Below are 22,060 nucleotides of genomic sequence, written 5' to 3'. Positions count from 1 at the left end.
CAGAAGTCAATCAGACGGGTGCGGGGAAGGAAGTTGGGTTAACTTGCTTTTCTAAAACCACCGTAATTGAGTGATTGTAAGGTGAATTTTAACTTCTTGTGTTCCCCTCTCTCCCTTCCACCTTACCTTTCTTTAACGAATGGAAGAAGAATTAAGGTTTTTTTCCTTTGCATTTTTATTTTGCCTCTGCACTGCTAAGACCTGGGGTTTCTGTGACTCTCTTGCTAGCTACAGTGACACCTGCTGTCAGACCTTGGAATGACTGTCCTGCACTGTAGCTTTCTGGAAGCCAGCTTGAGGCAAGAGTTGACTGGCCTTGCTCTGGTTTGCAGGCAGGTGATCGTGGCCTCGGGAGATACTAAAAGCTGGTAGTAGGAAAAACCGTCAGGCATGCAGATGACCTCCTTGTGGAGCGTCCTGAGCTCAGTAAATACTGGGAGCACACAGCTAAGTAAACAAGCTGCAGGTGCGGCCCAGGTTGAGCGAGGTCTCTTTCCTTTTTCTCTATTAAAGTACTAAGGAAGGAATCAGAAAAGATGTTCAGAGAATAATATTTTAACCCGTATTTTAAAGAGAATTTGTGGTATCTGCTGGATGAAACCCAAACTCCAAGGTTTTACTCCAACTCTGGGCCTTTGTTTCTAATTACCATGAATTTCCAAAGCACAGATATGGGTTACTTTCGGGGAGGCTGCTTGCTGTGAGAACACAGGCAGAAACGACACTTGTCCCCTTCATCGCACAGTGTCAGGAGGACATTTCTCTGGGTGCGACTGGAGCCTCAGGACCAGTGGCAATGGTAGCTTTAACCCTATGCTTAGTTGCTGGCGTGGATAGGCACTTGAAACAGTTCTCCGTTTAAGATGCATTTGAGGTTTAATTTTCCATAAACATCATGAAGAAGCAATTCTTTTTTCCTAGAATGTTATATAATTTCAGTAATTTCTCTCTGGTTAGAAATGAACAAACCACCTATAGCCAAGATAACTGGGAATGTGGTGATAACCTTGCCCACGGACACAGCAGAGCTGGATGGCTCCAAGTCCTCTGATGACAAGGGGATAGTCAGCTACCTCTGGACCCGAGACGAGGGGAGCCCTGCAGCAGGGGTAAGTGTGCCAGGGCTGGAGGGCAGTACCGTCCGGGTGGGGAGATGGGCAGAGGAGTTGAGCCCGATGTTCTAGGGTCTGTGGTTTCCTGTGTCAAACCTGGACTGCTCTCTGAAATCTAGGGCGGTCAAATGACTTGCCTAGGGTCGCTCTGCAAGCTGTTGTGACACAGAACGTGTTTTTCATCCCTGCTCCTGGCTGAATGCTGGTATAGAGCAAGAGCCGCCCAGAGCTGAGGTGGTTCCGCTCGGAGGGGTAGTTGTGACAGCAGCAGCAGCTGAGCCCACAAAAGGAATGTGGTTTTGGCCCTGGCTGGTTGCTCAGCAGTAGAGTGTCGACCCGGCGTGTATAAGTCCCGGGTTCAATTCCCAGCCAGGGCACATAGGAGAAGCCCCCATCTGCTTCTCCACCCCTCCCCCTCTCCTTTCTCTCTGTCTCTCTCTTCCCCTCCCGCAGCCAAGGCTCCATTGGAGCAAGGTTGGCCCGGGCACTGAGGATGGCTCCATGGCCTCCACCTCAGGCGCTAGAATGGCTCCGGTTTCAGCGGAGCAATGGCCCAGAGGGGCAGAGCATTGCCCCCTGGTGGGCATGCCGGGTGGATCCCAGTCGGGTGCATGCAGGAGTATTTCTGTCTGCCTCCTTGCTTCTAACTTCAGGAAAAAAATAAAATAAAATAAAAAAGGAATGTGGTTTTGTTTTGCAACATTGCCATGTTGTTCAACCCCACAGGAGGTGTTAAATCACTCTGACCACCACCCCATCCTCCTCCTTTCTAACCTGGTTGAAGGAACCTACACGTTTCATCTGAAAGTGACTGACGCAAAGGGTGAGAGTCACACAGACCAGACCACTGTGGAGGTGAAACCTGGTGAGTTCATTTGGTGATGGGACTGAGTGGACCTGCTGGGTCAGCCCAGTGGGGCCTCTGTCCCGAGATCCTTTCTCCCCAGCACAGACTGGGCCAGATGGCATGTCCAGCTTTAAAAAAAAATCTAGAAACCCCAAGCTGAAAAATCCTTAGAGTCTGCCTGTCCCATCGTCACCCTTTCTACCCAAACAGGAATGTGGACCTCCCCCTGCTCATCTCTGTTGGAGAAACAGAAAGTCAGGGCAAGGTTCACCTGGTGTCAGCAGCAGTTGTCAGAGCCAGGCCTCTGTGCCCCTCATCCAGCACTTTCTGCTCTGGGTGTGACTGACGAGAGAGGGTTCAGGGCACTTTGGGAATCAGCACAGGAATAACTTGAGTCATGATGTCTCATCAGCACCCAGATGCAGAAAACAATTTATTTTTATAAGTTGAGCCTCAGGCTTTTTCTGACAACCCAGGGAAGGTAAAGTAGATAGCATCCTTTACAATTTTCAGATTTGCAGAATAAAATTTCCCTCTTAAATAGAACCATGTTTTTATTTTGCTTTGTGGTTAATTTGCTTTTAGAGAGGAAGTTAGTGTGCGGTGGGGTAGAGCTTTATAAATTCCTGAGCATCTGATGAGGCGGAATGAACTTTAAACCTACTCTTCAGTTTCCAGGCCAGGCTCCTGGATGGGAAGGGATCTTGGCAGTCCTTGTCCCAGCTCTCTGAAGTAAACAGCCAAGACACCATGACATCCCTTCTGTGTTTAAAATCAGATCACAGATAGTCCACTAATTATGTACATTATACATCAGGAGAGGCAAATGGTGCACTCAAGTGTGTGAATAAGGTATACTGAATAATCACAGACCTTCAAGTGTAGAACAGTCTTTAGGACATAATCAGAAGGAAAGCACAATGGTTTCCCAGTTGTAGAGTTGTAAAGAAATTGTAGCTGTGATGTGCTCTAAGGAGATCCTTGTTTCTTGGCTGCCTGGATTACCTGTGTTGACTGTTGTCACACCTGTAGGGCAGATGCATTCCCATTATTGGTAAGATGCTTTAGATGGGCATCTTCCCTTCCATTGTTGTAGACAAAGTACAGTGAGTCGCTGAAAATCGGGTGTGGACAAGGCAAGGTAGTTAGAGAACCCCTGCCTGGCCTGGAGAGTTCAGCAAAGCCACTTGTTTTAAAACAAGCGTTTCTTAGCACTGGCTGGATGGCTCAGTTGGTTGGAGCGTCGTGCCAGTGCGTAGAGGTTGCTGGTTCAATTCCCAGGTCAGAGCACATATAGAAGCAACTCTGTATTCCTATCTCTCTCTCCCTGACTCTCTAAAAACAAACACAAAAACACTAAATGTTTCTCTTTCCAACTCCTTTCAATAAATCCTGTTGCCTCCCTGTCACTAGCACATGTGTGGTGATTCTCAGGTTGACACAGGGACCAGGAGTCCTTTCGAACCTCTCCAAGCCAACACCAGACGCATTACTAAGAATTCATTATTGTCCCTTCCCATGTGAAGGTCAGTTGCATCTCTGACCACTCCCCTCACTTTCTCTCCTGTGCCCAAACACACGCACAGTGCCGGGTCTGTGAGCTTCCCTACTTCTAAACCGTGACTATTCCACACGCTTTCCAGATCCCAGGAGAAACGACCTGGTGGAGATCATCTTGGATATCAGTGTCAGTCAGCTAACTGAGAGGCTGAAGGGGATGTTCATCCGCCAGATTGGGGTCCTCCTGGGGGTGCTGGATTCCGACATCATTGTGCAGAAGATTCAGCCGTACACGGAGCAGAGGTAGCCAGGCAATGAATGGAGTGGGGGTGGGGGTGGGGGTGGAATACCAGGGCCCCCTGGGCTTCAGGATTCGCTGAGGAAGTAGTGAAGGAAGGGTGGACTCTGACCAGAAACCACTCATGGTGTCCCTTTCTTTAATGGGCTCTTTTCTTCTAGTTCAGGTCACATGCTCTGTGTAAGACACTGTGCAGAGCACCGGGCTGTGGGTCAGAAGAGGTCCATTATATTTGAAGGCCATAGTCTGTTAGGGAAGTAGCCAAGTAAACACACAACATCAGTGCAGGGTGACAGAATGTGTGGTATCCTGGAGGCTCAGAGGCAGGGGGTTAATTCTCTCAGGAGGGTTGGGGTCGAGTGAAGTCTCAAGATTTCCCAGAAGACGTGAAACTTGCATTGGCCAAGCATAGGAGGACTAGGAGGAAATTGGGAACGGGGAACACTGTGAGCAGGTGTCCTGTGGGAGGAAAGTACAGCATTTCCTCTGGAAGAGGCGTTGGCTCTGGGAGCTACGGGCCCCAGAACGTGGTGGCAGATGAGGCTGACCGTGTGGACTGAGAAGTCACGGGCAAGCCCAGGAGTTTACTTTTAATCGTTTGGGCAGGAGGACTCAAGGTAGTTTGTTTTATATGTGTGAAGTGTTTGTTTGTTTTGTTTTCCAAGCAAGAAAATCAGTTGTTTCTTTTTAAAAAAAATTTTCTTTTTATTTTTAAGGGAGTCCAGTAGTGTGAAGGCTAGACTAAAACAGGGAGAGACTGAAGGCTGGGAGGCCGCTCAGGAAGCATGTGGACTAGTCTAGTGAAAAGGGGATGAAGCCTGAATTAAGGTAGTGATGGTGGAAAAGGCAGAAGAGAAGACATGAAAAAGAAACTCAGAGGTAAATCAACAGGACTTGGAGACCCTTTGGGAATGAAAGGGGGTATCAAATATGAGGCTTTTGGTCTGGATGCTCGGACAGGCAGTGTGTGCCATGAATTGAGAACAGGGATGCAGAAGAACTCGGTTTCAAAGAAAAGATAATGAGTTCAGTTTTGACTATTGAATTTGGGGTGTCTTATGGGTTACATGGGGAGATGTGTCATCAGATTGTAGCAAATACAGGCTGGAACTTGGGGTGGAGGAAAAGCCAGAGGGGGTCTGCGTACAAACAGTGGAAACCATGAGGACAGATACACTGTGTCAAGAGGGCTGAGGACAGAACTCTGGAGAACACCCATATTTAAGGAGGAAGCACAAAAGAAGAGGCAGTAAGGGAAAGTAAGAAATAGCAGTCCTAGTCAGACGGGCGGGAGGAGAGCCCGGTGGGGCTGGTCTGCTGGGGGCTGCGGGGGAACTGGGGGGCGGGGGGCCGGGCTAGGCTCCCGAGGCTCACAGAGGTGCAGGTGCCGTGGGATGCAAAACAGGCTTGGGATTTGTGATCATCAGAATCACAGTGAGAGCATTTTACTTAGATGTTGGGGGCAGAGGACAAATTCATTCCATGGTTTGAGGACACAGAGATGGTAAGTATAACACCTCTTTGAAGAGGCTGGTGCTGAAAACAATATGGTGAATTTAGAGGTACTGAGGATGAAATTTAAGACGGTTGGTACAGACGTCCTGTGTTTTGTCTCTGAGACTGGAGACAAGGCCATCAGCTTTGGGGAGGGGGAGCGAGGTGGGCAGCCTGAGGAAAGGGGTGAGGTTGGGGGACAGCAGCGCAGGGAAGGTGCTGGCCTTGAGCAACGTTGGGGTCTCAGCCCAGGTTAGAGGCGTGAGGTGAGGGCAGTGGTTCCCAACTCGAGCCCCACCGCAGAATCATCTGGAGCTTTTGTGAACATACCCTCATCCAAGACGCAGCCTGGAACTTGGTTCACTTGGTCTAGAGTGAGGTTTGGGACATCTAAACGCTGAAAGCGCCCGCAGTGAGCCTGATATGCAGTCAGGGCTCACTGGAGCAGAGAGAGCGGCAGGGAGTAGGGCAGGGAGAGTGGCTGCTTGGGTCGCTCCAAGCTAGTGGGACTCGGCTGGGTGCCAGCTGGGGGAGACACCAGCGAGGGAGCTGGTGCGAGCACTGAGGAAGGGTTTGCTCGCAGACTTGCTCAGTGCTCTGGGCGTGAGGAAGGGAAGCTTCGCGATGGCTGGCTTCTGGCTGGCTTAGCTGAGGAATCCTGAAGGGGCTGCATCATGGCAGGGGGACAAGGGACAGATTACAGTGGGAAGGAACATGGCCCCCCACCAGACAGGCTGCTTCCCGTCTCTGAGCCTGTTCTACCTCTCGTAAAAGTGTCAGTACCCATTCTGTAGGGTTGTCATTGAGGATCCAGTGAGATAATGTTTGTGTAGTTCCTGAATGCACAGCAAGTGCTCGATTAATGGTTATCATAAGTTTATGTTGAGACATGTTGGATTTGAGGTTCCAGGGATAGATAATCTAGCAAGTATTTGTAGTTAAGATTCAGTCACTCCAGGGGGATGTGCGGAAAGGGGATCAAGATTTGAGAGTCACTGGTGTATAGACAGAAACTGAAATTACAAGCGTGGATTAGGAAACGACAAAAAAATAATGAGACATGAACACAAGTCTTCTATGGTAAAGCTTTGTTTCTTGATTCTGGAATTTGTGATAAGATACCCCATCATTAGCCTTCCTGTGCAGCAAGCTTCTAGAAAGTCTTTTATGCTACTGCTTCCCAAACTTGTAGGCCATGCCACACATAGGAAACAATGCCATTTGGGATCAGTAGACTTAACATTGTAAGCAGCTGGTCCCACCCAGCTATGCTGTGTGCTGAGGGGATGAGTATTGTGTGGGCACCTACAAACCCACTGTGACCCGCTGGTGGGAACGTGCAGCCTGGGAGACAGGAGGCTCCGGGACAGACTGCCGGAAGTGGAGGCCAGGCCATGGAGAGCAGCCTTGGTGCCGCCGAGCTGTGAGCTCAGACATGGTCTGCCTTGTACAGAAACTGGCAATCAGAAAGTAAACAGATTCTGGCATGGAGTAACATAATCTTGCACCAGCTGCACCATTGTGTAGTCTTTCTTGTTGCTGTCATAGTAACGATTGTGTTGGCTATGTTTTGGCCTATGGATAATTCTTGGACGCTGTCTAATAATTTACATTTTACAAAGCATCATGGTTTGTCTTACAGGTAAGCTAGGCACAAACCCAACAGTACCACAGTCTTAGCTGACAGAAGGGATGTAGTCATAACCAAATCCCCATTTTCCTGACCTCCAGTTACCTGTATGGAATGGGTCTTGTCAGCTGAGGCAGCTTGGGGCATTTCTGAAAGCATAGGCTTTGGAGTCAGATGTGTCAGGGTTGGGATCTGGCCCTGCCAAAATTAACTGTGTGACCTTGGGCAAGTTGCTTAACCCCTCTGAGCCCCAGTGTTGTCCTTTGTTAAACGGAACAGTCACTGATACCGCCTTTCTCATTGACTTGCTATGAGAGAATGCACGCAGTACTTAGCACCAGGTCTGGCACAAGCAGAGGCACTTAGCAAATGGTAGCCACTGCTGTTGCTGTTGACAGCTTCCGCTCATCCACACATACTGTCGCATGTCTCTGCAGCACCAAGATGGTATTTTTTGTTCAAAATGAGCCTCCCCACCAGATCTTCAAGGGCCATGAGGTGGCAGCGATGCTCAAGAATGAGCTGCGGAAGCAAAAGGCAGACTTTCTGGTCTTCAGAGCCCTGGAAATCTACACTGTCAGTGAGTACTTCGGGGGGTGGGGACAGGAGCCTGCCCAGTGCCCAGGCTCACCTGTCCATCCCCGCTGTCCTGGGGCTTCAGCTCCTGTTCCCCCGGCACATGGAGAAATCTCTTTCCTCCTGACTTGGACAGGTTCTTAACCTGGGGTCCACGGACCTCTGAGACAGTGTTCAGAGGGGCTGTAAATTTGAATGAGAAAAAATTTCATCATTCTTTTCACTTATCTCTAACTGAAATTTATTATTTCCCTCAATTATAAAGGTAGGCAACACATGACAGTGTTATTAATAGAATCCATGACTTTGAGGCAGTGGAAATCACAGGTAATTTTGTATCACACAACATGAAGAAATATTTTCACTCATTATTACTTCAAAGTTATCAGTTCTTAGACCCATTTCTAGATCTTGCTACTTCATGTTTTAGTAAAAGCACACATATATTATTTGGAAAATCACATGCTTTTGAGTGGGTAAAAAAAGCGGCGGTACATTTACACAGTGGACTACTTGGCCGTAAAAAAGAAGGAAATGTTATTTTTTGCAACAGCATGGAGGGACATTGAGTGTATTATGCTAAGTGAATTAGGTCAAAGGAAGAAAAATACCATATGATTTGCCTGATCTGTGGTTGCACAGTGGCTAGAGCATTGACCTGGAATGCTGTAGCCCCCCGGTCAAGGCTCATATAAGAAACAACCAATGAACAACTAAGGTACAGCAGCTATGAGTTGATGCTTCTTACCCTCTCTCTCTCTCTCTCTCTCTCTCCTCCCTGCACCTATTTCTTCGATATGATTTCACTTATATGTGGAATCTAATGAACAAAACTAACAAAATAGAAACAGACTCATAGGTACAGAGGACAGACCGACAGCTGTCAGAGGGGTGGGGGGTGGGGCTGAGTGAAAAAGGTAAAGGGATTAAGCAAAGGAAAAAAAACTCAGCCAAAAATAACACCTCGGCCCTGGCCAGGTGGCTCAGTTTGTTAAAACATCATTCCAATATACCAGGGTTGTCAGTTTGATCCCTAGTCAGGCACATATAAGAATCAAGCAATGGTCCCTGGCCGGTGGCTCAATCGATAGAGCATCTTACTGGCATGTGGACATCGTAGGTTTGGTCTCTGGTCAGGGTACACAGGAGAAGCAACCATCTGCTTCTCTGACCCTCCATTTCCCCTCCCACAGCCAGTGGCTTGATTGGTTTGAGCATGGCCCTAGGCGCTGAGGATAGCTCAGTTGGTCTGAGCATTGGCCCCAGACAGGGTTGCCAGGTGGATCCTGGTTGGGTGCATGTGGGAGTCTGTCTCACTATCTCCCCTCCTAAAAAAACAAAAACAATCAACCAATGAATGCATAAGTAAGTAGAACAACAAATTGATGTTTCTCTCTCCTCCTCCCTCCTTCCTCCCTCTCTTCTTCCCTGTCCCTTCCTTCCTGTCTCGCTAAAATCAATCAATAAATTAAGAACTGCTGATATACAGAAAAAAGTAAAAGCAGTCTGGGGCCTAAGTGCTCTAGTGTTACCCGACCGTGATGATGTTGGTGACAGTGTGCCCAAGCTGTAGAAGCTCTTGGGGCAGGTCTTCAGGAAACTTCACCCCAGGCCCCTGAACTGGGGCCTTCCTGCCTCCCGGGCACACTGACTCCCGTTGTCTTTCTTTCCTGCTGCTTTCAGCATGCCAGTTGAACTGTTCCGACCACGGCCGCTGTGATTCATTTACCAAACGCTGCATCTGTGACCCTTTCTGGATGGAGAATCTCATCAAGGTGCAGCTGAGGGATGGAGACAGCAACTGTGGTGAGTGTTCCGCGGGGCACTGTGCCAGCTGACTTGGCGCCGACTGTGGCACTGCGTCGAGTGGGTGGGTGTTGGTGTTTCCGAGGCAGATGAGCAAGTGAGAAGAACTTGGTGTATTTTCTGTTTGCAGAGGATTTTTACTTCTTTCCTCTACACTTGCTCAAGGTTAAAGGAGAGCTCTGAAGCAGTTTTGTAAGAACCAAGCTTAAATCGTACTGGCTGCAAACTGTAGCCTGCATTAGACCGGGGATAGGCCTGTGTTTTCGGGGTGCCCACACGCCATGCCTAATGGGAGCCCTCAGCTCACTGTCCCCCCTCCCCTCTGTCAAGCTCCTGTCAGCTGCCCTACTGCCCCGGGCCTCAGAGGGACCCAGAGAACAGGGGCAGTTCAGGAGCGCAAAGCTTTAGCTGCTGTCAGCTCCGAGGTCTCACCTTCCTGGGGGCACTCGGGGTCATTCTTATTGACAGTGAAGCCACTCTTGCCCAAGGTGGGGACAACCCAGACCTCTCTCTTTCCTTTCTCTCCACAAACCTGACCATTTTGTTTTTCTTGGCAGAGTGGAGCGTGTTATATGTTATCATTGCTTGCTTTGTCATTGTTGTTGCCTTGGGAACCCTGTCCTGGACTGTGATCTGTTGTTGTAAGAGGTAAGATGGAGTCTCCTTGGAAATGCATTCGGGCTTCTAGTCGTGTAGTCATGCATCAGAGGTGTGTGGCCCGTTCCACGTGGAAGGTGCTAAGTCCTGGTTCCTTCCTTCCTGACACTGCTCAGCAGTGTGGCCCCCCAGCACATGCGCAGGGAGGTTCTCCTCACCCTCTGCCACTACGAGGGCAGCAGCACAATCCTCCAGCCAGGGGCTGGCAGCGTGCAGATCAGCTGCCCAGGATGTGTGGCCAGGGCGGGAGGGGGCAGGCCTGGGTGTGGCCCTCGATCACAGATCTAGGGTGTTTGTCCCTGAACGCTCGTACCTCAGCCCCACCACCCACCACGAGCTCTTCACTTTCTCCCAGTTTCCTATTGGGATTCATGTACACCAGGGGTCCCCAAACTACGGCCCGGCCGCATGCGGCCCCCTGAGCCCATTTATCCAGCCCCCGCCACACTTCCAGAAGGGGCACCTCTTTCATTGGTGGTCAGTGAGAGGAGCACAGGATACATCCTGGAGTCCTGTATGTGGCGGTGCGGCAAAGTGCAGGGTCGCTCACGTACAGTACTACTTCCGATGATGCAGGACGCACACGTCACGGCTCCGGAAGCAGGTTTTATCAGTTGTTATGGCTAGCAGTGACAAATATGGAACCAGACATTGACCATCTCATTAGCCAGAAGCAGGCCCATAGTTCCCATTGAAATACTGGTCAGTTTGTTGATTTAAATTTACTTGTTCTTTATTTTAAATATTGTATTTGTTCCCATTTTGTTTTTTTACTTTAAAATAAGATATGTGCAGTGTGCATAGGGATTTGTTCATAGTTTTTTTTTATAGTCTGGCCCTCCAACGGTCTGAGGGACAGTGAACTGGCCCCTGTGTTAAAAGTTTGTGGACCCCTGATGTACACTTTTCACACAGTTAGTCTGGTTACATGTTATAGGTTTTTCATTTGGTCTTCCTATCTAGTATTACAATATTTAATGGTAGTGCTTATTGTGGTTTTCATTAATACGTATGATTTCCACTTTTTTTTTGTATTTTTCCAAAGTGAGAAGCGGTGGGGGTGGGGGGAGGCAGACAGACAGACAGACTCCTGCATGCGCCCAACAAGGATCCACCCAGCATGCCCACCAAGGGGCAATGCTCTGCCCATCTGGGGTGTTGCTCCGCTGCAATCAGAGCCATTGTAGTGCCTGAGGCAGAAGCCATGGAGACGTCCTCAGTGCCAAGGCCAACTTTGCTCCAATGGAGCCTTGGCTGCCAGAGGGGAAGAGAGAGACAGAGAGAAAGGAGGGGGGGAGGGGTGGAGAAGCAGATAGGCGCTTCTCCTGTGTGCCCCGGCTGGGAATCGAACCCGGGACTCCTGCATGCCAGGCCGATGCTCTACCACTGAGCCAACCGGCCAGGGCCTGATTTCCACATTTACTGTGTGCTGAGCACCACATAAACATCATCTGGTAACTTCTGCTTTAATATGCATGGCCACCTTCTCCCATCTTTCAAATAGGGAAGTGTATCACCTGTCTGTGGACTCACAGGTAAGTGGCAGAGCTGAGAGTCAGCCTGTAGTGGGGGGCTACCAGAACTCCACACACAGCCTCTTTCCTGAGCAGGGGCGGGATTGTGTTTTTCAGGCAAAAAGGAAAACCCAAGAGAAAAAGCAAGTACAAGATCCTGGATGCGACGGATCAGGAAAGCCTGGAACTGAAGCCAACCTCCCAAGCAGGTAGAGGCCCTGGGACCTGGGGCTTGGGGCATCCAGATTTGTGCATTGTTTGTGAAGAGCCACTGTCACTAGTGTCCCCACAAATGTGTCCCCAGCAGCTGTTTGGGCTGGAAAAGCACCTTGTCTCCCATCTGAGGAAGGCGAGGGCTGACGTGGCCCCGTGGCAGCAGAGCCGCCTGCTGGCCCGCTCTGGCGCGCCCCTCTCAGCAGTCCTGGCACTTTACACCGGGCGAGCCCTCTTGCTTTCCTTTTCTGCTTATTCCCCTCAGGATTCTGTCCTGGCGTTTAGCTCTTCAGGCTCGGACACCATGGTCTCTCCTTTGGGCAGACAAGAAGGGGGCGATGATGCGATCAAAACCAGTGTCTGCCAGCTGACCGCCTGTCACGGTCTTTCTGCGGGACTGAGCGGTGCCAGAGCAGGCAGGAGGGCAGGGCCCCGGGGTTCTGTGTGCGGGCTAGGAGAGCAGGACGGCAGAGGCCCCCCTTCCTCGGCTGGGCTCCTGCTCGCTGAGCTTTCCACCCAGCACGGGTGCCGCAGGACAGGCATTGTCTGTTTGTGGAAACTGGACTCTGTGTGGCGCTATTTCTAAACACTGCAAGTGGAACAGTTTCTATTACAAAGTACTGTTCATCAGCTCTTGGTAGGGGAACACAGAGAGTTCTAAGACAAGCTTCCTCCTCGTCAGTGCAGTGAGGGAGAGAGGACTTACCCGCAGATGAATGCTCACGGGCAGTCGGGCTCTGTCCCCGGGCAGCTCAGTTGGAGAACGCTGTGCGGTGGCACCTGGGGGCGCTGGGCTCACACACAGAGAAGTACAGCCGAGAACCCACGTGGGAACGGGAACCCACACGCGGACGGGGACCCACACGCAGACGGGGACCCACGCAGGGACAGGACCCACACAGGGACAGGGACCCACACAGGGACGGGACCCACACAGGGACAGGGACCCACGTGCGGACGGGGACCCACGTGGGGATGGGACCCACACAGGGACGGGGACCCACGCGTGGACGGGGACCCACGTGCTGATGGGAATGGGGCCTGAGGTAAAAATGTGCACAGCCCACCCTCCCCACAGCGGCCAGCGTTGTTCTTATGCTGCTTACAAGGGTTTCCCACCCCCTGGAATCCTTCCTTCAGCGGCTTACTTTCAGTCTGGAGGGCACTGCCTCAGCGAGCTTACAGCACTTTGTCTGCGGGTTCACATCTCTGTCCAGGAAACTCTTTCTCAACCCTCCCTTAACCTGCTAATTAAAGTCGCGCTCACCCTCTCCCACGTCTGGTTTGGCATTTCACTGTGTTTCATTAGTGATTGTGTCTGTCTCCTTACCAGTCAGTGGAATCCTTGAGGACAGGAACTGTGTCTTACTCATCTGCGAGGATGGTTGAGACGCTGTGTACCAGGCCCTGTGCCAGACCCACTTGTGTTATGGTAAAGCAGACAGACAACTTCACTCATGCGCACTTTAGCATCAGATAAACATTAAACAGACAAACTCACAAATACACACAAATGTGATAATGAAAGGTCTTTATAAAGAGTGACAGGCTGCCTGACCTGTGGTAGCGCAGTGGATAAAGCGTCGACCTGGAAATGCTGAGGTCTCAGGTTCAAAACCCTGGGCTTGCCTGGTCAAGGCACATATGGGAGTTGATGCTTCCAGCTCCTCCCCCTTCTCTCTCTCTGTCTCTCTCTCCTCTCTCTCCCTCTCTGTTTCTCCTCTCTAATAATGAATAAATAAATAAATTAAAAAAAAAACAAAGAAAAAAAAAAGAGTGACAGGCTGAGACCCAAGGGACTATAGGCATTAGCCATGTAAAGACTGGGAAATAGCATTTCAGGCAAAGGAGCCAGGTTGGTGAAGGCCCAGCTGCTGGCAGGAGCAGTGGGCATCTGGGCAAGTAGGAGGCGACATGAGCGTGGGGCGAGGGGCGTGCGGCTGGACGAGACCTGCTGTGGGTTCCTTCTGAGAGCAGTGGGAGCCACGGATAGTTTGTAAGGGGCAGCTGGTGCGATACGATTTAATTTTAAAAATACAACTGTGGCTTCCGTGAAGGAATTGGAGGGGAAGAGCGAGCGAGAGGAGACTCAATAGAATGTCCTCGTGGTGGTGATGGAGGGACAGAGGCAGACAGAGGCTGGGCAGTCTGGGGGAGACTTGATATGTGGGCTGAGGGCTGTGAGAGGAAGATGGTTCCTGAGCTGCTTCTCTGAGCACGTGTGTGTGGGGGGGGTGTGATGCCAGTCCCTGGGATGAGAAAGCCTGGAGGAAAGGTGGGAGATGGAGGGCTTGTGCAGAGCCGTTGTGAATAGGGATGGGGAAAGGAGGCTGGAAGAGCGACAGGGACCAGACTGTGGAAGGGTTTGAACATCAACCTAAGGAATTGTTTATTTAAAAAAAAAAAATGAAGCCCTGGCTGGTTGGCTCAGTGGTAAGAGCGTCGGCCTGGCGTGCAGAAATCCCGGGTTCGATTCCCGGCCAGGGCACACAGGAAAAGCGCCCATCTGCTTCTCCACCCCTTCCCCTCTCCTTCCTCTCTGTCTCTCTCTTCCCCTCCCGCAGCCGAGGCTCCATTGGAGCAAAGATGGCCCGGGCGCTGGGGATAGCTCCTTGGCCTCTGCCCCAGGCGCTTGAGTGGCTCTGGTTGCAGCAGAGCAATGCCCCAGAGGGGCAGAGCATCGCCCCCTGGTGGGCAGAGCGTCACCCCTGGTGGGCGTACCAGGTGGATCCCAGTCGGGCGTATGCGGGGTCTGTCTGACTGTCTCTACCCATTTCCAGCTTCAGAAAGATACAAAAGAAAAAAGAAAAAAAAATTAAGTGAGAGGCGGGGAGGCAGAGAGAGACTCCTGCATGCATCTGGACCAGGATCCACCCAGCAAGTCCCCTACAGGGTGATGCTCTGCCCATCTGGGGCTGCTGCCCTGTTGCTTGGCAACTGAGCTATTTCAGCACCTGAGGAGAGCCCATGGAGCCATCCTCAGCTCCTGGGGCCAAATTTCTTGAACCATTCGAGCTATGTCTGCAAGAGGTGCGGAGAGGGGGAGGGGTGGAGAAGCAGATGGTCACTTCTCCTGTGTGCCCTGACAGGGAATCAAACCCGGAACAGCCATACACCAGGCCAACGCTCTACCACTGAGCCAACCGGCCAGGGCCAGGAATTAAGCATTTATTTTGATGGTGATGAGAAGTTCAGAAAATTAATGACATTTTGATTGAAGGGGAGACGTTACAGGTGGAGGCCAGCAAGGTTTCTGCAGTGGTCGAGGAGCTGGTGATGATGGCTTAAACGGCATCGCGTCCTTGGGATGGAGGGATAGGAAGGTCACCGCCGACTTCCGACCTGAGAGGCAGGAATGTTAGCACCTTTGACAGAATTAGGACATCTGGTGCAGTGGGGTTTGGGTGAGAGATGAATTGAATTGAATTCAGCAGAACAACTAGGACTAGACGAGTCAACGGAAGCTTCTGCGTGCTGGTGACGTCAGCACCACAAGCAGATGAACTCCCTTGTGGGGAGAATGTTGAGGGATGAAAGAGGGGCCTGGCGCTGAGGAGCCTAAGCACGCTGTCCAGGGGCGGGGGCACCATGAAGGAGCCTCAGCGGGCTTGCCGCAGGGCAGGTTTCTGGTCACCTAAAGAGCCGGAGTGCGGGGTGATGGCAGACATGGAAATGCAGGTTTTTAGAGCAGGCTGAGAGGAAATGGAGGCCCTAAATATTTCAATCCATGTGGAAGTTGAACAAAGACAAGGGGAGAAGCCGCAGGATGAGGGTTAGAAGACACGACTTCCTCGGCTGGAGTTCAGGAGCAAATCTGTGGGCAGAGAAGCAGAAGGTCCAGGCGAGGTTCCTGAGAAGGGTGGCGGGAGGGGCAGGGAGGAGAGGGGTGTGTAAATGGAACTCCCACACTTCTGAGGCCGAGGCCGGGGCCGGGGCGGGAGAAGCGGCTGGCGGCACTGGAAGTGCTGGTTGAAAGGCACAGTGGGAAGCGGGCCCAGGGCAGATGGCAGGCATCGTGTGGAGGGGAGGGTGGCGAGGAGCAGCTACGGGCGGCCAGTGCGCCTGTGTCACCGCGGGGAAAGGGGATGAGGCTCAGCAGGGCTTCCCTTGACGGCAGTGTCCCAAGACTACCCTTGGTTTTGGGGTGGGTCCAACCAGCCCAGAAGCCCTGGCTCTTTTCTGGGCTCTGTGGGTTAGCAGGTGCAACCCAGAGCAGGGTCACTAGTAGGGTCAGGAATGGGATTCAAGACCACGTTGTGGAAGGCACAGAACTGAAGAAGTTCCGCTTGAAGAGTAGACATAGTGGGTCATGTTGTGAGGAAGAGGACGTGTGTAGGGTCTGGGAGCTGCAGGAAGCCTGGATGATGCGTGACTGGAAATAGACGGTCCCACCCAAGGAAGCTCTTGGGCACGAAGTCCACCAGGCGGAGTGTGGGGACTGCCTGCCCTGGGAGATGTGGTTCACATTCAACAGCTGTTATTTTTTATTTGGTTTCGCTAGTCTATTGATTAAAAAATTCTATTGATGTATATTAGTTTGAACCATGTGAAATTGCTGATATTTAAAAATGGCAGTGTTTTGTGGTCCAGCCTAGTATGTACAGAAAATCAAACACAGCTTAATGGATTTTCCCAACTGAACCAGCCATGTCACCCCCCCACCCCCCCACCCCCGCCAAGTGCCTCCTTTGTGCTTCCTCCCAGCTGCTGCCTGTCCCCGCTGCCCCCCTTACTCCTGACATTTTGGAGTAGTTCACAGAAATGGAATCACTGTGTTGGCTCCTTGCACTCAACAGTCCATGTCTGGCATTCATCCATATATCGCATATAGCAATAGTTTATGCTCATTGCTGTATAATTTCCATTGAGTGAGTATTTTTATTCATCAGGCATATTGTCGATGGGGATTTCTTCCTTTCCATGTTGGCTATTACTAAGAGTGCTGCTGTAAATGTCCTGCCACGTCCTTAATTGGGCATCTGTGTGGGTTCCTGTTCAGTGTAGATCTAGGAATGGAACTGCTGATTCATAGATATGTCTGTTCAGCCCCCATTGATGTTACCCGTCCTGTTTCGTGAGTGAAGTCCACTCAGTTCTCCAAGCAGAGCAGCAGCCGTGATCAGAGGGCGTGCTGTGTTGTGCTGTGCTGTGTGCCGGGAGCGTGGTGCCCCCGCGGGCTCCTGGCCTCTGCTGCTGTGCCCAGCAGGGCTGTGGGGATAGAGGGAAGGGGAAGCCACCGGGAGCACAGGAGGCAGGGGCATTTCATCTTCGGGGGCAAAGCAGGGTTTTGAGGACCTTGAGCCCCCTGGCCTTGGTTTTTCTGAGGACCTTGAGCCCCCTGGCCTTGGTTTTTCTGAGGACCTTGAGCCCCCTGGCCTTGGTTTTTCTGAGGACCTTGAGCCCCCTGGCCTTGGTTTTTCTGAGGACCTTGAGCCCCCTGGGCTTGGTTGGCTGCTGCCCCCACCATAGAGGAGGGGCCCGGGATGCTGGTGGTGTTTGGCTCTGCTGCTTTGATGTCTCAAGAATCAGTGGGTGGCGTGGCTATCTGCAGTCATGTCCCCAAATGGTACCTCTGAGAAGGACAAGGACTGCAGGGTGTGGCCCGAGGTGCAGATGCAGTCCGGGTCTGGCCGTCCTCAGCATTCACAGCCTGCAGGCATGATGGCCAAGAATCACATCACACACTCATTCAGTGTTTTCTGGGGACCTGGGTGGGACCAGGGGAGGGAGAGTGATTGTTTGATGACGATTCAAACACACCTCACCTGACTGGTCACCTCTTGGGGGTGGGCAGTTCTAGGACCCAGGGCACTGCCAAGCTGGGTGCTTGCTGTTGGCAGTTCCCGGTCCTCGTCCTGCTGTCTCAGCTTTCCTTTTGCTCCTCTGGAGAGTATCAGGAGGCAGCTGTCTTGCCGCTGGGGGGATCTGCCCTAAAGCCATTGCCAGACTACAGTATGGTGTGGCCTCTGCAGCCATAGGGAGAGTAGTAAGGGACTTCCATGGCTTGTGGAATCTCAGACATCTTTTCTGACCTCAGGTGCTTCGTGGTTTTATTTGTAGGGGTTTTTTTTGGTATTTTTCTGAAGTGAGAAGTGGGAAAGCAGAGAGACAGACTTCCCCATGTGTCTGACTGGGATCCACCCGGCATGCCCACCAGGGGGTGATGCTCTGCCCATCTGGGACATTGCTCTGCTGCAACTGGAGCTGTTTTAGCGCCTGAGGCGGAGGCCATGGAGCCATCCTCAGCGCCTGGGCCAACCTTGCACCAATGGAGCCTTGGCTGTGGGAGGGGAAGAGAGACATAGAGAGAAAGGAGAGGGGGAAGGTGGAGAAGCAGATGAGCACTTCTCCTGTGTGCCCTGGCTGGGAATTGAACCTGGGACTTCCACATGCCAGACTGACGCTCCACCACTGAACCAACCAGCCAGGGCCTCAGGTGCTTCTTATGGGACCTTATTTGTGTGTTCTGATGAGCTGCCAGCTGGGCCTGCCAGTCTGGCTCTCCGAGCAGGTTAGCCCGCTTGAGCAAACGCCGCTGTAGAGTGAGGTCACATGCTCCATCAGCGTCAGGAACTCTGGGCAGCACTTCATGTCCATGCTGAGCCAGGACTTGGTGAAAGCTCATTCTTTACAGTTTGTATTCTTGTTCCTTGTGCTTTCCTGCCTCCCAAGAACTCCACCCTATTCATAAAGGGAGATAAAACATTGCATATATAAGAGAAAGAAGAAACTGTCATTGGGTGGCACTCACCAAAGCTACTGGAGAGAGACAATCAGCACAGCAACGCTGGCCTCGTTTCCTGACTCCCCTGTGGGGCTGTCCCCACCGGCCAGCACGGGGAGGACTCAGGAAGCTGCCCTTGGCCTCTTGCAGCCAGGAGAGGGGACCATGGCTCCCAGTCCTTTGCTCCTCTTCAGGCTGGGAGGCTGGCTGCAGGGTGTGGCTCAAGCTGGGGGAGGTTTGTGCTTCTGACACTGGGGTCCCTTCTCTTCCTTGCAGGCATCAAACAGAAAGGCCCAGTGCTGAGCAGCAGCCTGATGCACTCCGAGTCGGAGCTGGACAGTGACGATGCCATCTTCACTTGGCCAGACAGAGAGAAGGGCAAACTCTTGCACGGTCAGAATGGCTCCGTGCCCAATGGACAGACCCCACTTAAGGCCAGGAGCCCACGGGAGGAGATCTTATAGCCAGCCAGCGGGCTGTCTCCTCAGGGCAGGGGTTGGCAGTGCCGGGGGCCGAGCATTGCCAGGCTGCTTCTCAAGCCTCCCCTCTCGGTAGGCAGCTGTTCTCCCAGCATCTGCTGGTCGCCTCCCCCTGTATCATCCCCAGCCAGAGCTGCTGGTACCTGAACCCAGAGAGACACTCCAGGAACCCCTGAACAAGCTGTGAATGAAGACGGAGGTTTCCTTTTTAAACCCGTCTGGTAGGCCCCGCCCCAAATAGCCTTACCTCAGGGCCTCCTTTTCTGCAACCCCTTCCTGCCCCACGGCTGGGCGCAGCCGCTCCTGGCACCTTTCCAGCTCCCCGGTGGCAGTGTTGCCGTCCCCAGGGCACCTGCACAGCGAGCCCTGGCTGTGACCCCATTCTGCTGGGCACAGCACCAAGCGCCACCAGCCTCCTGGCTCCAAGAGCCTGCCCCACGTTCTCTGTTCTCTTCTCTGGGGTGGAGTGTGCTCGCTCACCAGGCCCAGAGCACGTGGTGCCTTCTCACCGCAGATGCCGGGCTGGCAGTGCAGAAACGAGCTCTGGTCCAAGATGAGGGGAGAACTGGCTGTGTGTCCCAGAATGCTTCCCCTTCTGGCCAGCGCTGGCCACTTCAGGGCTCGGGCCACCCCCGTGCCCGGAGACCACCACACGGACTAGAAGGCTGTGGCATGAGAGTGCACTTGTGTGATCGCCCCACTTTGTTTTTCCTATGTCCGCCCGTCTTCTGCATACCTCGCGTGTGCGTGTGCGTGTGTGTGTGCACGCACTCCTGGAGTGTGTGAGCATCAGCTCCTCACAGGGCTCTCGGCTACTCACGAGGCAGGCAGCCTTGACCTGGAAAGACTTTCAGCTCCTTGGAACAGAGTTCCCGATCCCTCCGCCATTTCCTCAGCATGGTACCTGGGTGTTGAGGAATGGGCGCTTCGGGGAAGTGACTTTTTAAAATGAAAGTTTATACTACTGTACTACTGTCTGTTGTGAGATGATTAAACACGCTATTTAATTGTTCACGAGTGTGCTGCTTTGTGCCCGTCACTGACCTGTACCATGGGTCCAACCACCTGTGTGTCCCGGAGAGGTGATGGCCTCCGGCAGGGAAGCCGGGGCCTGGCATCACCGCTGTGGCCGCCCCCGCCGCTGCTCTGCCTGAGGAGGGCGTTCCTGCGGCCCCTGCGGGCCAGCTGCCCTGGCTTCCAGGGAAGGGCAGTCTTCTGTCCTGTCTTCCCTACCTACAGCTCCCCCTCGCCCTGGGGCCTAACGGCCACGGTGTGGGCCTTTCCTAGCATAGCCAGAGGAGCACCAGATAGCGGGCAGCCTCGCATTTCTGGAACCTCAGTAGGTACCCATGTGCTTAGAGAAAACTTACCAGGAAGCAAAACTCAAAGAAAACCCCTAGGGCTGGAAGGCTGCAGCCCTGGCCCTCCTGCCTGGGGAGAGACTGATCCTTGTTCTTCCAGCTTCCCTGTGGCCCCCTGGTAAGTGCTAGGAGCTGCAGAGGCAGTCACGCACACTGAGTTACTCTCTGGAAACAGGGAAAGGTGTGTGTAGTCGGGCCATCAGCCCCTAGAAGAGATTCAGGAGCATCCATCAGGCCCCGACTCTTATGGAATGTGTGTTTAGTTTAAGGGCCCCTATACAGGCTTTGTTAACCTAGGCCACTGTTATAGCCGCTTCCACCTACGTACTGTATTTCCCCATGTATAAGACACATCCTTTTCTGTAAAATTTAGGGTCTAAAACTGGGTGCATCTTATATAGTGGTTATAGATTTTTTTTAAAGAAGTGTGGCATTTCAAATGCCATAGATGGAACTGTGGATGAGGCAATATATGAAGACAGTGATTTGTCATCAGACACAGATGAGGACAAGCTAATAGATGGGAGTTTTGACAGTGATGAGGATTTGTATGAATTTTATGGTGAATAAAACTTGAGTTCAATAACTTTATGTAATATTTTTTTTTCAAATTTTGGGCCCCAAAATTAAGGTGCGTCTTATATATGGGGAAATATGGTAACCCTCCAGTTGATGGTTGGTATTAGTGACCTGATTTCCAGCACTGGGACTGTGGCTATCCACTCTTATGCTCGCTGAGTTGCTCAGGTTTGACATGGAAGGGTATTAATCAGGCTATTTTGGTCACAGGGGAAAAAGTAGTTACCTCTCACAGAAAAGGACAGGCCTTGGCCAGCTCTCTTTCCAATTCTCAGTGCAGATTCAAAACTGTACCCTAGCCTAACCTTTCTATATACACTTCCGATTTCTCCCCTCCTCACTTCTGATCAACACGTTCCTGAGCATCAACATCTGTGGTTTTCATGCTGGCTGTCTATTAGAATCACCTGGCCACTTTTAAACCATACTGATACCTGGAACCCACAACCAGGAGGTTTTAATTTTTGAATATTTAACTGTCCTGCTCTGGCCGGATAGCTTGGTTGGTTAGAGCATCGTCCCAAAGTGCAGACGTTGCCAGTTCAATCCCTGGTCAGGGTGCACACAGGAGCAAATTGATGTTCCTGTCTTTCTCTCCCCCTCTCTCTCAAATCAATACAATAAACCTTTTACAAAAACATTCAGCCAATCTTTTATTAATATTTCAGGTAATTTGTGCACCCATACCATGCCCTCGATGAGGGAGCCTTTAGCAGTTCAGTTCTAAGACTTGCAAGCAAGTTGGGTTTGGTAGACAGAGGGAAAGTACCCAGACACTCAGTACCTCTTAAGCACCTCAGAGAGAAGCCCTTAAAGTTGGGTGTGGCAGAGACCAACCGGTCACTGAACAAGCATCCCTTTCCAAGACACACCGCTGATCTATACCTCCCGACTACTGTACAATATGGACAGAGCGAGGTATTCCACTTTCAGCCCTGGCATGTGACTCTGTGACTCCATTCCTTTCCTCTGTCTGCTGGCCAGAGCAGAGGAGCACCCCAGGGACTCTGCGGCCATGGTGGAGAAAAATGGAGGGAGCCCCCTCCTGAGCCATCCTCTAGAAGAGAGCTGCTCCACCAGAATGGCGGTGGATTGTCATGAGAGAAATAAACTTTATTGTACTAGCCAATGCATTATAAAAAAAACTTAGGTTAGAATTATGGGTGCAGGCTCCCTTCTCTCACCAGCCTCCCTGGGCCCGAGTACACTAGGAGGGTGGACAGTGACGTCTCAGCTAAGGCTGCCACAGCAGCCATTCGAGATTATGCTG

The 22,060-nt window shown here is 51.8% G+C and overlaps 1 protein-coding gene across 5 annotated transcripts in view; it reads left to right on the top strand.

Moving 5' to 3' along the window:
- KIAA0319L (KIAA0319 like) overlaps positions 1-19,862 on the top strand; it is a 105,030-nt gene extending 85,168 nt beyond the window's left edge. For all 5 annotated transcript variants that reach the window (XM_066375830.1, XM_066375833.1, XM_066375831.1 and 2 more), the window contains exons 14-21: positions 958-1,109; positions 1,839-1,977; positions 3,603-3,762; positions 7,319-7,461; positions 9,141-9,263; positions 9,821-9,911; positions 11,552-11,643; positions 18,648-19,862. In XM_066375830.1, coding sequence (XP_066231927.1) covers positions 958-1,109; positions 1,839-1,977; positions 3,603-3,762; positions 7,319-7,461; positions 9,141-9,263; positions 9,821-9,911; positions 11,552-11,643; positions 18,648-18,835 — 1,088 coding nt within the window. In that variant the 3' untranslated portion in view covers positions 18,836-19,862. The remainder of the gene's footprint in view (positions 1-957; positions 1,110-1,838; positions 1,978-3,602; positions 3,763-7,318; positions 7,462-9,140; positions 9,264-9,820; positions 9,912-11,551; positions 11,644-18,647) is intronic.
- The last annotated feature ends 2,198 nt before the right edge of the window (positions 19,863-22,060 follow it).

This window comes from Saccopteryx leptura, chromosome 3 (genome assembly GCF_036850995.1).
Source record: "Saccopteryx leptura isolate mSacLep1 chromosome 3, mSacLep1_pri_phased_curated, whole genome shotgun sequence".
Classification (NCBI taxonomy): domain Eukaryota; kingdom Metazoa; phylum Chordata; class Mammalia; order Chiroptera; family Emballonuridae; genus Saccopteryx; species Saccopteryx leptura.
The sequence above is the reverse complement of the archived record's forward strand: the minus strand, read 5'-3'. Positions and strand labels throughout refer to the sequence as shown.